The sequence below is a fragment of the Zalophus californianus genome, chromosome 5 (assembly GCF_009762305.2).
Source record: "Zalophus californianus isolate mZalCal1 chromosome 5, mZalCal1.pri.v2, whole genome shotgun sequence".
NCBI classification, from domain to species: domain Eukaryota; kingdom Metazoa; phylum Chordata; class Mammalia; order Carnivora; family Otariidae; genus Zalophus; species Zalophus californianus.
Genome location: NC_045599.1, coordinates 12,010,077 through 12,025,928, shown reverse-complemented (window position 1 = coordinate 12,025,928; position 15,852 = coordinate 12,010,077). Strand labels below are relative to the sequence as shown.

At 42.4% G+C, this 15,852-nt stretch overlaps 1 protein-coding gene and 1 long non-coding RNA gene across 7 annotated transcripts in view; one reads left to right on the top strand and one right to left on the bottom strand.

The window, feature by feature from the left end:
* SEMA6A (semaphorin 6A) overlaps nucleotides 1-15,852 on the top strand; it is a 125,224-nt gene that overhangs the window by 103,426 nt on the left and 5,946 nt on the right. The window contains exon 20 of one of the 6 annotated variants that reach the window (XM_027605016.2): nucleotides 14,200-14,385. The exons of the other annotated variants lie outside the window; for them this stretch is intronic. Coding sequence (XP_027460817.1) covers nucleotides 14,200-14,378 — 179 coding nt within the window. The 3' untranslated portion in view covers nucleotides 14,379-14,385. The remainder of the gene's footprint in view (nucleotides 1-14,199; nucleotides 14,386-15,852) is intronic. 6 annotated transcript variants of the gene reach the window in all.
* LOC113928847 overlaps nucleotides 1-15,852 on the bottom strand; it is a 44,971-nt gene that overhangs the window by 25,881 nt on the left and 3,238 nt on the right. The window lies entirely within an intron of this gene.

Sequence of the window (15,852 nt, the reverse complement as noted above, 5' to 3'; positions counted from 1 at the left end):
CAATGGTGGCAGAGGTGATTGCATGGGCGTTTCACACGATCACTGTTCCTGTGCCTTTAACTCCTTGCCTTGCCCCGTCAATTCGAGTCGGGTTTTTGACAACTGAGTATGTATTTGATGGGGCAATGACAATGGGTTCTTATGCAGAAAAATTTTTCAAAAACAAAATGTAGCTTAATGTTCCTTTTGCCATGATTTTTATGATTTTAATTTCCATTTTGCTCTGAATGGTTTTTCTGTTTAATGTTCATGATTTATTTTCAACGTCTGTTCTGTTTTGCTAAGCACTGTGTGGTATGACTTGGTGATGGCGTGATTCCGTTGGAAAAGTCTTATTTCTTTTCTGACTCATGATGACGTCCCTTAACTCAGCCCAATCTGTGATCTCCTCGCTTCTTTTCATTTCCTGATGTGGGTGCCTTAATGATGTCACATCCGTGTGCACAGCATCTCCCAGGATGCAAGAGTTTCATGGGTTTTGTGAGGGCCTCTGGCGGGTGCTCTTTTCACTGGGTCGATTGTCTCATGGGAATGTGACATTTGTGTGCCCCAGCTTTAGGAGCTAAATATACTCTGGAATTGTTCCTAAAATACCACACATTTCCCCGCTAAGCAGAAAATGTGTCCCGCTCACCAGCTTGCTGAGGAGTCAAGTGCCCATGCCTTTTTTTTTTTTTTTTTTAATTTGGCTGCTGAGTAAGAGGCTCCGCCCTGCAGATCTGCGGACCACCACCGGCCAGCCCCACTCCCGGCCCCACGCCACCCCCAAACACCCCTGCATTTCCAGAGTATGTTTGCTTGCCTTTTCCTTTCTTTTCCTTTGCTGTTGTCTTTCGTCTCGATTTAATCCCGTATGTTCTTCACATTCTGTCAAAGCACCAATCCTCACCTTGCTATCTAACCCCCTTCTGCTACCATTGTTCTCAGCCTCCCCCTTTCCAAATAATAGACCCAAGCCCTCTGCCCTTCTGTGCAATGTTCCAAGGCTCTTTCCTTCTACACTGTGAGGAGCATTCTGAGGCTGTATGGACACAGACAGTCATACTAACAAAGCGGGAGAAGAGGCCTGTAAGGCTCACGGAAGCATTATCACTGAAAATGAAGTCATTTTCTCTCTCAGTAACTGGCCTTGCCCTTCATTACCCTACTGGCCTTGTCTAATGTCTCTTGTCCTTGCTGCTTTTCTTTAAAATTGCTTGATATCTTTCAAGCCCTAGATTCATTAGTAAAAACACAGCCAACTGCTCTGTTTTATCTCTGGGTCCCTAGATGTCTGGAGCCTCTAGAGCCGGCCCTTTAATCACCAAGTTGATAAATTGGATGCAGCCCTGGCTACTTCTTTCTTGGTTTTGCCACATTTAAAAATATATATTATTTATTCATCCTATAACTATTGAGGTGATAATGAGTAGTTACAAAGGGGCTCTAATTATATATGAATAAGAAAGAAAATCCACTTTATTTTTAGATCTGGCTTGTCTCCCCCCACCTCCCTTCCCACAGCAAAAGAAATAAGAGCTTTCTTTTTTAGGTTAAGCAATACTGAAAATTAATAGCCACTCTTGTGCCTCTTGTTTCTGACCAAAAGTAATAATACCATAAATCCTGATTTCCAAGAAGACTGCAAGATACGTGAGGAAATCGGCCATGTACTGATCTGCCAAGAGAGCTATGCAGTATGAGTATAAAATGTAGATGCTGACCACTGCTGTTAGGGCACAATAAATCAGAACAGAAGAAAATCCCCTACTTCAGACTTTATAGAGTTCTTGTGAGCTGTCAGAAAACAGATAAAATGGTCAATATATACAAAGATGTTCCCATTTGATTGGAAATGCCAGCGCTGTAGTATGCTTATATATTTTGGGCAATCTTTTAAAGTGAGATACTATCAATTATATTTAGTCAAGAGGATATATACTCATTGCAGACAAGAAAAAGATATAGAAACAGAATTTAAATTAGATATCAAATGAATAATTTAAAACATACAGTAAATGTTGAATATATTTTAATCAATGTACAAGCTATTTGTGTAAGCACTTTTTACTTTGGGAAATAATATTGCAGTAAGATTCATAAGGTCTGTCAAGTATGGTGATGAGTATGTTGTCCATACTTCATAAACAATCCCGAACAGAATTTTCTAGAGCACAGAGTGTATCAACGATTCCTCCAACGCAGTGTAGCCTGCAGCAGTAGGGCCTCCCAGTAGGACAGGCCGCTCCTTACAGGACAGGATTTAGGTGGTTCCGGACATCACGGCCTTCAAGAATACTGAATCCTGTGCTGGAAGGTCATGTCCTTTTCATTTCTCTTTCAGTCTTCTTGGTTATGTCAAGGGAAAAGTCTCAGTTTGGTGCTTTATCGTTAACAACTCCCTTAACTTGCTACTATCCCACTCTGACAAGAACAAACAGGCCTTAGACTGGGGGCTTTGCCTTGCAGCTGGAGCTAGCTGGAACTTAAAGCGGTTTTGCTCTCAATTACTTTTTTATGGTTACCTTCTATCTATGAATAGTGACACTCCCCTCTCCCCCCCCCCCCCGCCATTTATGATGACAAAGTTTCTACTGGAAATACATTTTAAAGGTAATTTAAATAAAATACTAAGTAAATGCAAACGCTGGGAGTACAGGGGGATAAAATTACTATGTAATATGGTAGGTAAGACTCACTGGTATCACTAAAACTGTAGTATTGGAAGTTGAATGACTAAAGTTTGGGTAACTCTTGGCCTCAAGCAATTACAGGAGTCCAGTGAGGATTCAACTACTACCCAAACATGGCTTCTGGCATTTGGAAGAACATGATTTAATAATCACCATGCTTCTGTGGGCCGGGCTCTGCGTGTTGCAATGATATGATCTAGACCTCGTGACATCTCTTCCAACTACTGAGCTTTGTGACTAGGGATGAGAAGTTTGGTCAAGTAGGAGTTGAGAGTAAAATGGACTTAGATTAAAAGGAAATTACTCATTCTAGTCTTGTTATTAAGCATCTGATGAGATTCTTCTCCAGACCAGCAGTGAGCACCCAAGGATACCGGTAGCTGGTGATTCCCCAAGTTGTGGCTGAGGGAAAGCTGACCTTTGGTATTTCTGGAGCCTGTCTCCTTTTCCGTTATCGGTATGGATTCATGATACAGTGTGTTCCCCTAACCTGGCAGTAACCTACGCTTGACCCCTTTTTCCCTTTGCACTCATTCAAACTCTACCTATTCTGAGCCTCAAACGCTCATAGCCAGGCTTTCCTCATTAACAAGCTGAGAAATCCAATTTTAGGTGAGCAGTGTAGATCACGGAGCCAGGCCCGACGGCGCTAGCATTTTAACAACCTCCGATGCTTAAAATCTAATGGATTGGGGATATTAAAGTACCCCGATTCTCTCAACGGAGGAAGTCACTTCTTGGCTCCTATCAAGTCTCATGTAGGTGATCCTACATACAGAGAAAATTATTAGTGATGACAAGAGTAAAGGGGAAGAAAAACAAGCTTCTCTTCTTTTCCTGATTCCTATACTTCGGCCAGATTTTCTCTGTCACTTCCTCAGTACCATTACCATAACAAAAATGTTTTCTGAGGCATCTCAAGCAAAATTTATTACTGGCTCCACAGCACGGTACGGGATGCCAATAAGGAGTTAGAGGCTACACTAGAGATAGACACGGTTTCTATCCAAGAAACAGCAAACCGCCAGACAGATGAAGCACACATAGACAAGAAAGTGCACCGAAAACCTTTCCGGCCACCACTGCCTGTGTGAACAAGGCAAAAGTATGCGCAGCGGACTTCAGGAAAGGGCATTAGACGACTCAAGGCAGCTTGGCTGATGTCAAGGACACAGCCTTAGAAGATGGTTTCTCAGACCCTTTTCTTTAGCCTTCCCTTCAGCACCAGTGTTGCGGCCGTCACATGCCACTGCACAGGGAGGAGGATGGCGGAGGGAAGTGAGGTATGTTTGGTACAGGATTCATATTTTAAGATTTTGTGGAAATGCTGCCAAACTCAGGCTTTTGTGGAACAGCCTTAGTTTCAAAAAGACGAAGCCCTTGATAATTTGCATAGCTTTTATTTGTAAAACCTATAGTATCACAGCCATTTTTTAAATGTGATGGTAGGGCAGTCTTGGAGAATTCAGAGAAAAGGGTTCAGTCTGGTGGGGAGACTGCCAGTGGGCAGGGCAGGAGGCTGCACCTCCCACCCCACAATCCACACCTGACTGGACCAGGTAGGAGTGGGCATGCGCAGAGCCCAGGAACACTGAAGAGCCGGGGACTGACTGCTGTTGTTCCAACAACCATTCTGAATTAATTCAGTTCACTTATTTCTGTTTTGAGTGTTAGAGGAAAGCGATCCTTAAAAGTTCATAAAAAGTATCTAAAACTGCTACTGCTGCCGCTGATGAAAATGAAAATACAATTTTTGAAATTGAGTCCATGAGTATTTCAATTTGTAAATTATGGTACACTGGCCCCATAAAGGTTTAGAGTCAGTTTAGTTATTGTCTGTTATTTTAATCTCCAAAGTGTAGATGGGTCGAAAGAATATTTGTGGGAATCATTAGAAACACATTATTTAGGGGTAGCAGAGTAAGGTTACTAGATTAAATACAGAATTCCTAGTTAAATTTGCCATGAATACTTCTTAGTGAAAGTATGTCCCACAGATTGCACGAGACATACTTATACTTGAAACATTATTATTGTTGAAATAAGTTGAAATTTAACTGGATGTTCTGCATACTTGCTACCTGACAATCCAGCTGGAAGAGACTGCTGATAATTTCTTCAGTGAGTACATAAAATCTAATCTCTAGATTACTTCTACCCTTTAACTTTTAGAATAACCCACAGAAAAGGAATTAAAGTAAAAATTTCATTCTGTAAAAAATATTATCAGAAAATTATCACTGAAAGTTATACAGGCATTTGAAATGTTATAGACTAATTTAAAAGATTATCACTGAATGCAGGTGTTCAAATGCCACTTTTTGAGAGAGCGAGCGAGCACAGGAGTGGGAGGGGCAGAGGGAGAGGGACAAGCAGACTCCCTGCTGAGCACAGAGCCCAAGGCGGCTTGATCTCACCACTGAGATCAGACCTGAGCCAAAAGCAAGAGTCAGACACTTAACCAACTGAGCCACCCAGGCGCCCCTCAAATGCCACTTTTAAGTGAGAAAGGTTAAGAAATCAACCCGTTCCTAAAACAAGGGCGTGGTTAAAACTATTGGTTCTTTCTAATTTTATTTAACCTCAGGTTTTTATCAACTGTTATGTTAACCTAATATGTTATTTTTTTTCTTCTTTAATTATATGGCTGCCCTTTTCTTCCATTTCTCATTTCCATGGCTTTGAAGGAGACTAACTGGAATCCAGAAAGCACTAGAAAATATGTTTAATAATGGTGACCATAACCCTAGCTCAAAGAAAAGCAAAACGGCAACCTCACTTTCTTTCTTCATGCATTCAACAAACATTTAGCCAGAAGGTACTATCTACAAACTGTTACAGTGGATACTGATTTGAATTCCACCGAAGTCTTCAAGTCAAGGAAATCAGTTTCACCGGGGCCTCCTGGCTAGCCCGGGAAGCAGAGAGAAGTCTGAGTAAGAGGAGTAAAGGAAAGAGGGGCCGGTGGAGCTCTGAGACAGGAGGGCGGGAGACACAACTCAGATCCAAGCTAGGATCTGAGGGAAAGACCGTGCAAAGTCTTGAAGGATAAGAGGAGGGAGAAGGCCATTGCAAGCTAAATAAGCCACCTGACCGGGACAGGAAGCCAGGAGAGTACAGGCTGTAAGGCAGAGTGTGCTGTGACTAAGGTGATGGAGTATTTGGGGGGCCACGAGACCTGAGACTGAAGTGGTAGTCTGGAGCCCTCAAAGTTATGCTAAGGGCTTTGGTCTGTAGCTGTGGGCAGTGGGGGACAGGAAAGTGGATGGGTGGGAAAAAGGGGTGAAAGGAGCGTGGGAGGGAGGGAAAGACCGAGATCGAGGATGACAGACATGTAACAAATGGATCATTCAATAATATCAGGCTACCGGTTACATATATACAGTAAGTTTGGGAAATGGAACTTTACATCTGTTTTAGATCTAAAGTGTCTGTTTCTATACCTCATTGGCATTTCCCTGGTAGATGCTCCTTGCCAAGCTACGAGCTCTATCCTAGGTAAAGCTCCAAGCCAACCAGCTCAACTCCAGTTTTGGGGTTCTCTGTCTCTCTAGTTAAAACACGGGGATGCACAGCACAGAGTTTTCATCCAGATCAGACTCTGAAATCGGGGGAGCCCGAGAAAGAAACGCTAATATAATCCAGGGTGCCACCATTTATTTTTACTAGATTAATATTGCCCTGTCACCTACCAGAAGAATCTATTTGAATAGCCGAGGAAGCAGGCCGGGTGCCGGGCTTTCGGACGGATGATGTGAGCGTGCGCTCCGCAGGAGGGGCTCGGACTGAGCAGCCCATGTGGAAGGCTGTAATTGTTCTCTCAGCCGTGCGGGCAGAGATGTAGATTTGATCTAATTAATTTTGTATCCTCCTGACAACTTGCTGAATTTATCTAAGGTCTTGATGAGATTATTGTGGAAAGGGTAGATGAAAAAAAAAAGTTAAATGTCAGCCATGTAGGAAGCTGCTTCATCTCCCTGCCTGCCTGCATCTACACACCAATATTTAAAGTTTCTTTTCGAGAGATACCAACTAAAACCTTTTTCTTCACCTAACATCCATTTTCTCAAAAAAAAAAAAAAAAAAATGAAGGGCTGAAATTATGATTATGGAGACTTGAATTTTTTCTTCTAAAATCAGCAACTTAAACCTTAGGTATTTTACAAATCAATTCATCTTCTAGAAGTGCTTCTTACCTTTCATCTGTAGCCACTTTTTCAAGGCACATCACCCTTGACATGAATTCATTTTATGTCCCACCCCCCGCCCTTACCCCCTCAATCTTTTTTTCCATTCTCTCCCATCTTTTGCACAAAAACACACACAGTGACAAAGTTTTCTGACAGCTTAATGGAACTTTCATGGACTATAGGGACCAGGTTAGGCATGATCTTATTAACTGAACTGGAGTAGTTAAAAATTTGCTCTTTAATTGGTTCAACTATACGGTGTTCCTCTAACTTTGTTTGTCCTAACAAAAAAACTGCAAAGAATCGATTTGTATTTTGGATCATGCATAATAATGAAAAAATAATATTAGCTTTATCTCAAAGCTTTCTTTCTGATAGCCTCACTTCCTGGAGTTTTAAAAAAGAAAAAAAAAAAAAGCCTGTTACAAGGTTCACTTTACAAACCGTACTGTTCCATAGACAAAGTAGCCTAGTAAGGGCCGAAGAGTGGGAACTGGGATATTTCCCGAGGACGGCTTCTCTTTTCTTGACATTATACATGAGCACGGCCTCGAAAGCTCCAAGTGCTGCTCAGAATGCACAATTCACGTCCTTACCATAAAGAGAGAGGACGGAAAAACTGTATTCACCTGCTGGTCCCAGGGAGAGACAGGCCGCGCGAGGTAATAGTTCAAGTCCCGCAAAGCGCATGGCCTGAGAAGATCCACGCAGATCCACACAGAGCTGCATCACCTGTAAATCTCCTAGCACCTTCAATTACAGAAAGGCCCTGAAGTAAACTAGTGAAAAGTAGATGGCTGTTCTCAAATATATTGAGTGCATGGTAGACAGGATCTTAATCGGTGTCAGAAAGCTAATTACGGGCAGTGTGAAGGTTTGCATCTTTAATTAATATTTCTTAAGCTCTCATAAGCCTACAGCCTGGGAACTATCTTCGGAAACAGATTCATTTTTTAATGGGATAATAGGAATTTCCCACTCCAATTACTTTTAAATTTCCTAATTTTTAAAAGGATGCATTCTTTTTAAATATGTTTCTGCAATTACATGTCTTCACTGAAGGCAGAGGCGGTCATGAACTGTACAGAAATAATACAAGTTTGCTACAGTCACTACTGACAATGCTTTATTAGGAGGGAAAAGAGTGTCAAGAAATTTATAGGGCAGCAATCTGCATTATGCCTAACCTTTTGGACATATTAAAGCTTGTCATTTCCAGTCCTACAGCCTCTTGTTATTCATAAATAATAGATAACACTGGACACAATCATCTGACATTTGTTAAGGCAATAAATATACCCTAAGTGCTGATGGGTCTTGCACTGCATGATTTAGAAGCACACAGCAGAAATTTAATGTAACTTAAAATGTCTTATATAATTCTATGGATTTGCAGATTCAGTTCAACTCAGCAGATCTGTAAGCACTAAGGTCTGTGCAGTACACTGTTGGGCTCGGCATTTTTATGATCATAAAGCAGGACCTGGATTTGGGAAATGAGCTCCAGCCCCTCCTTCAATTCAGAAATATAAAAGAAAGCTTTCTGAGTTTCTTATTCTCTTCTCTGATCAAGCAGAAGGAGGAAAGATGCCCAGACCCACTATCAAATGTCGCCTGATGGCTGTGCACTGTTTGAGTGGAGTCGATTTCGAGGTGACGTGACATAATACGCGGGCCTCTCGAGGAGGCCGCTCTAGTCACAGTGGGACTCTGCTTCTTCTGTCCCTGGGGCCCAGTGCTGCCTGGGCTGACCCAACCTGGGCCGTATGTGGGCTCTGCAGTACCAACCATTCCCTGATGGCCCCTGTGAGAGAGATGGGGAGCATCAGATAGTCCCCTCCGTGTCTTCATGCTGAGGCAAATAAAGAAACCGCAGGCATTTTTCCAACAGCTTGTGGCTCTAGCAAATTGGGCTGATTCTGTTACAGCAGGGCCACTGTGTTTTAGGCCGTATGTCAAGCTTCTGTCAGGTACCAAGGGAAAGTGTTAGGGATTTGTTTGTCTTTCCAATAAAATCACATTAATTTTGTATTCTTTGTCAGGAAATGGTAACTGCAGTAAAGAACTGTCATACCTGGGACCACTCAGACTTTGAGCCCCAAGGAAGACTGCACTTATTTATTTATACTAGAAATCATTTTGAAGGTCTGGCTATACATTGCCTCGGTAGTATCTGAGGCTGGGCTTTAAACATTCGATTTCTGGCCTATCGTTCATGTCATGTAGGGCAGGATTTCTCAAGTTTTAGTGAAAATAAGAATCACCTAGTGGGCTTGTGAAAACACAAATTTATGAACCCCAACTCCAGAGACTGTGATTCAGAAAGTCTGGGTAGGACCCAAGGATTTGTATTTCTAACAAGTTCCAGGTGATGCTGATGTTGAGCACAATGATTTTTTTTAATTTTTTTAAATTTTTAATAGATTTTATTTATTTATTTATTTATTTGAGAGAGAGAGATTGAGAGCACAAGCAAACTCCTTGCTGAGCAGGAAGCCCAACAGGCTCAATCCCAGGACCCTGAGATCAGGGCCTGAGCCACCCAGGCGCCCCAAGCAACAATGATTTAAGACACTTTGCAAGTTGCCGTGGGCTATCTTACTTAAGGTCATTCTCTTAATATTTTGTTTTACGTTTAAATCTTTACTTTTCTACTCTTGGCTGACACAAACCTTACCAAAGTATTCAAAGAGTCTATCTTGGACCCTGTACAAGGCAGGTAACTTGTCAGAAATTCTAGAAATACTATTACATTATTTTTAAGATTTTATTCATTTATTCATGAGAGACAGAGGGAGAGAGACATAGAGGCAGAAGGAGAAGCAGACTCCCTGCAGATTCAGTTTGGAGCAGGGAGCCCAATTTGGGACTCTATCCCAAGACCCTGGGATCACGACCTGAGCCGAAGGCAGAGGCTTAACCGACTGAGCCACCCAGGCGCCCCCTTCTATTACATTATTAATTGGGCATTAACAAATGTCCTGCACCATGCCAAGTGCTTTACATGCATTCATCTATTTAACCTATTAAATCCTTCCAACAACACTCGTCTCATAATCAATAGTACTGATGCTCAGAGGAACGGACTTGCCAAAGGTCACAAAGCTAGTTATAAAGCCAAAACTCAAAGCCAGGTCTTTATAACCTCCAGGTTTATGTTCTTAACCAGTTAACACCCAGCCTCATCTATAGTCCAGATCCCAAGAACTGTATTTCCGGCAAGTTTAAGTTGGCAGCTTTAGTATTCAAACAGAACTGCTTCCTCCTATTTATCTTTGCTTTGTAGAGAAAAAAGTCAAAGCACTGCAAATGATTCAAAGAATCACCTGAATTTCACAATATTAGTGAAATTTTAGTGGAAGATCCACTTCACCGTTTTGTAGCTTTGATGCCTTGTGAGGGAGCAAATCAAGACGATGGGACTAGGAAGCTGGAGAACAGAAATGCATTGTCTGGTTTCAGAAATTGCTTAGATGTTGGGTTTCCAGTCTTATTAGAAAGAAAACCTCAAAAAGAAGGAAAGTAAACCACATAAATTCTGCTAAAACTTTGCCCATCTGAAATAATCGTTACCTTTACAAAGAGAGTGACAGTTCTAACACATGCAACCACAGACCCACATTTCAGGGCATGGCTTTTAAAAATCATCTTATCCTGATGCCCAATCTAGACCTCAGTCCATGCACTGGTGTAGCCCTCCACGGGCAGTGCCAAGTGGGAAACCTCAGAGATCTGAGGACTCCCCCTGGCACAAGGGGAAATTAAGCTGTTTCTCCTCTAAAAAAATGCGAAACAGAATGAATTTCATGCTCGCTCTCCCTTTTCGGCCTGTGAGGGCATCCCAACAACAAGAAAAAAAAATGCATCAATTTCAAAGGTGACAGAACTGGAAGTGGATTCATCCACAGACAACCACAGTAAGCACTATTTCAGTATGTGAGCTTTCATTTAGCTTCTCAACCCAGGGAAGCTGCCTCTACTTTGGTCAGTCATTAACTTGATAAATCCTGAGGACCATGGCTCCTCCCAGCACCTAATCTTCAGCCTGCCGGGGGGGTAGGAAAAAAAAAAAAGGAAAAGGAAAGTTTGAGTTATAAACTCCGAGCCCATTTCCATGGCTGCTGGCTCTTCAGTTTATTCTTAAGCCATCTGGTACGCGTTATGCCCTAAGACAAGAGGGCTCCTTCCTGCTGAGATAACCACAGAGCGTTCCCACTGCATTTTCAGTATGGTCTCCACTGGGTGCGGTGTGGCTTTGAGGATAAATTGTCTCCAGTTAGGAGTTCTTTTCCCCCTATTTGTTTTCTTCTCTCCTTAATAGGGATTACAGCCGGCCCTCTGTGGTTAGCAGACATGATGCCTGGCCCATGATTAGTTCATTCATTCATACTGCCTTGTGGGACTGGGAGCCTGGCATTTTGTTGCAATAAGATTTTCAAACAAGAAAAATTGGGTTGTTAGATTCCATTCACCCAAGTTCTTATGAGGATTTCAAGGAAATTGCAGGCTTGTCTTACTATAAAGGAAAATCAAGAGTTTATTTTTAGGGAATCGTACTCCAGAGCTTTTCTTGGTGTTTTGCCATCTTTGTTAGCTCTCAGGCCCAACACGAAACCCGCTCTGGCTCGGCCGTGAAGGAAATGTCCATCCTCCTTTTTGCCTTTGCATACTTCTCTAAAGGACACAGAGAGGCTTTGTTGTCTTTGTGGTCACCGGGTCCGCTCTACACAGATACCTATTAATCACTTCACTATGGAGACAGACACATCCATCATATCACAGCAGCTCAGAAACAGGCAGTCCAGTGAGCAGGGGTGAGAGGGGGAAAGTGCGCACTTAACCATTTCAAGGTCCTGGCCGCCAGGGGCTCCTATACTTAGCAAGGTAACTGGGTGGGCGTGAGTAGGGCTCTTCCTTGGCATGTCGTTTAACAGGTGCAGTTGATTCTGTGTGCTTGCATTTGTCTCGTTTCATGCTTTGACAGGACAGACATCTCCCAGCTATTTCTGTAGGATTCAGGGGATAAGTATAGGTGAAAAAAAGGTTTTCATCTTAAAAACAGTGGAAGTAAATTTAGGTGGACTAGCTGTGCTTCTGATGCAAAGGTACTGACTCTCTGAAGTCAGCTGTTTTTCAATGGGGGATTCAACATCCAGCAGAGTAAGCTGAAAGTCAGCTTTCTCAGGAAAGACAACCCATAAAATTGCAGGTACATTAACCAAGAACTTTCCTTCCAAAAGGGACATGTCTTCTAAACATCTTTTTCAGTCACTCAAGGTTTTCCACAGCCTTCTAACTGGTGTTTAGCTCTTGCTCTTATTTTTCCTCTACAAGTACTCATGCATTCATTCACTATTTATTTAGCAGATATTATTAACTAAGCACCTGCATGCCTGGGAATTTAGGGGTAAATCTCCCTCCTAAAACAATCTCGGTGAGAAAAACAAACATAAAGTAACATAAGAGTGATGACTTTAGGATAGAGAAGTGCAGATCTCTGGGTCACGCAGAGAAGAGCTAACCTGGTCGGAGTAAGATGGTGAAGGCTTCCTCCTTTAACCTGAGGCCTAAAGGAGAGGGTCAGAAGAATGTGGGGTGAGCAGGGATATTCCAGGTACAGGGAACAGCCTGTGGGAGTGCCCAGAAGCAAGGGAGAGTACAGCCAAGTGGCTGGTGCTCTAGGCATGAGAGACTAGATGGGAGTCAGACCATGCACCATTATGAACACAGCTTTTACTCTCCTTCCCTCCTTGCATGGTTCTTACTGCTCTCTGCTTCCGCTGACATCCACTGAACTAGAAGCAGTGCATCTCAGGATGCTTCCCCACTCTGGAAGTAGTTCTTGTGTGAGCGTGGGCCTTCTCCCCTAGTGGATGACAGGGTTTGTGCCTCCTTCACCTCTGTCTCTCCAGCACTTGGCACACTGCTTTGGTCTGTGCTCAGGAAATGTTTGCTGAAGGCACCCACAAAGATTGGAGCTGAAACCTTGTTATGCCACGACAATGAGAGTGAAGGCACCAAGAACAGCACAATCCAACCCTGAGTTAGGAGAAGATCTTTTCTGAGGCATGCTGTCCCATGGTGATGGGCTTCCCATGCAGACTAGACAAGTGTAGACAATCCTAGAATGGGCCTACCAGAAACCATTCTCTGTTTTCTAAATAAAGAATAAAGAATTTGATGTTTGAAATTTTAAAATGCCTTCACATGATCATCATAGGAAAATTCACAACTGTGCTGGACTTCCTCTTACTTTACAGTTTATAACTGTCCCTATTTTAATTACATTTTGCAGGGCCTAGGGGGTAGGGTTGTTCATAATCTTTTCATTGCTTCAGCCTCTAAAGAGCTTCCAATTGTCCCTCTGAGACCTCCCTCTAGCATCCCTCCAGCATCTGAAAACTCTCACCTCAGGGGGAAAAAAAGTGAAGATTCTATTCTTTCTCAGTTCTGCCAATTTAAGGCATGATTTCAGAGAAATCTCTAAGCCATTGTGTGCCTTGCTTCCTGCAATAGGAAGGTGGAAAGAATAACCATTTAGCACCTCATGACTGGTGAGAAATAGCTGGTGGTTAATGAATCAATGCAAAGGATGTTTCAGATACTGTTTTCATTATAATGCCCCATTTTCAATGGGTGAGAGCAGAAGGCCCCTGGGGTTGGGAGAGGAAGACATTTCCGGGCCCCAGAATAGAGAAGCCAACTCTTACTGGTCTGGCGGGGGGGACCTGGAGAGGAAGTATGCCACCCTACAAAAGCCCCTCCACTTCCCCAGGGTTTCCATGCAACATCTGAAGCAATGACGTTCAACCAGCTCCCTTGGCAGAGTTGTATTTATTTCAAAATATTAAATTCCACTGGGCTAGCCAGTCATTACAAATAACCCATCTACCCTCATCATCTCTTTTGGAATTATCCCAGAATGAATTTTTCATTTTTGATACAGTTTCTCTTATTATTTTGAACATATACTGAGCACCTTTATCGATTTGTCTAATGGATGTTAGGATGATTACATTCTGTTCTATGGATGGAGATATATTTTGGTTCTGTAACTTCAGAAGGTTATGGTCACTGCAAAAATGTCCCACCAAGTTTAGAGGCCCATTTAAAAGCGTCTCTGCAATGTATTGCAAAACCATCTATCTGGTAATCATTTATTAAGTGCCCAACTAAGGAGCCCTGGTGATGGTGAGGGTTATAAATGCATATAAAATAAGGTCCCCGCCCTCAAGGAGCTGAATGCAGAATTTTTACTCTACTAGGAGTCTAACTACAATCACTGCATTTTGCTCAACATTTCCTGCTTTTGTTGTTTTACTTATTTCAAAATGCAGGACCTATAAGGCAATCCTGGGACAGAGGTACGTGTTCCCTTAGTTGCCTCAACATATCCCTTTGGCAACAACATTTGGACAGCACAAGGTTGGAGCTGGGAAGAACAGGTCTGTCCCCCTCCCCCGGGAGACCCATAGCAAATGGAACCAAATGGAGAGGCTGTGACTGTTACTCTTAAGCCCTGGGTGAGCCACAAGCCCACCACATCTCCTTGGTGGCTTCTTTTCACCTATAGACTTGTCCAGCAAACTACAGCATTTAAGTTCTTTCTTATTCATTGCTTCATTTGACTCTTGCAAGAACCCAGTAAGGTATTAAGTGTATTAACCCCACATCGCAAATGAAAAAAAACTGAGGCCCAGAGATGGGCCAAAAGGTCACCCAGCAGTAAGTGGCAGCCTAAGACCCCAGGCCTCTGGAGATCTCTAGTGTTGCTTGTACCAGCACCCATGCCCACCCCCACCCCCGAGAAGACCACTGTGTTCAATCCTTCACAGTGACCGATGTCACAAAGTTGACTTAATCATTTCCATAAATGCCCCTTTGCCCTTTTCATGAATAAAGAGAAAGCTTTAAGTTTGGAAGGGATTTTCCAGAAATGACTTCTAACTTCTTATCTTCCTGACTTGTGCTTTCAACTTAATCTCCGATCTGTTTCTACCTGTGTACCTGGGATTTCTGAATTTGCACAAGCAGATGAGGGAAGGGCACCTGCTTGGGGTGGATATCTCAAAACTGAAGAGATGCAGGCTTTTAAAGGCACTATTTACATAACAAAATGAGGTGGGGGGTGGGGGGCTGTTTGAGACACCATTTTTCTCAAAGGTCATACCCTATTTGATTTAACAGCCAAAACCCTGAACTCAAATGTCATCCCCTAAAAACGTTTTACCCAGTGAAAGAGCAAATGGTTTCCATGAGATTAAACTAGTCAAGGACCTTCAGACATGAAAGAATAGCTATAAGGAAAAAAAGCCATGAATAAACTTGAAATTTTTGCAGTTTTCCCAATTAAACAATGAATGAAACAAATGGACTACGTTAGCTGCCTTCTTTCCCTGTTCCTCTTAAACTGAGAGGTCAATTTCAATTATAAAATACCAAAGCCAATTATAGATAACTACCTATTATTATAAGGATGCATTTATTGGGAAGACACAGCCCCCATGAATATGATTGCCAGGAGGGGATCCATGAAATACCCACTGCCATGAAAAATCTACCTGGTACCCCCCCCACACACACACACATCGGTGAGGTCTACCCTGTGGTTAGATTCCACTGAGATCGCCAAGTCAATGAGGGAAATTAAACCCATTTTATTTACAGGTGTACATTTTTGTGTCATTGTACGTAGGTGGTTAAAAGTGATCTTCAATAGAACCCCAAACACAGTCAAAACTGAAAGAAAATCAGTTGCTATTTTAGCATTACAACAAGGAAATGCAAATTTAAGAAAGAACTTTTCATTTGCACAGTTCCTTGGTAACTAGGTATTAAAACATATTTGAATGCAGCAAGACACCTCATGGTTTGGGGAGCTCCACATTATAAAAGGTGTGAGTTACAGCCAAATTTCCTGCTGTTTTTTTTTTTGCTTCTCCATTTCTATCCCTTAAAAGTTCAGTTAGATAAATCTGGAAATATTTGAG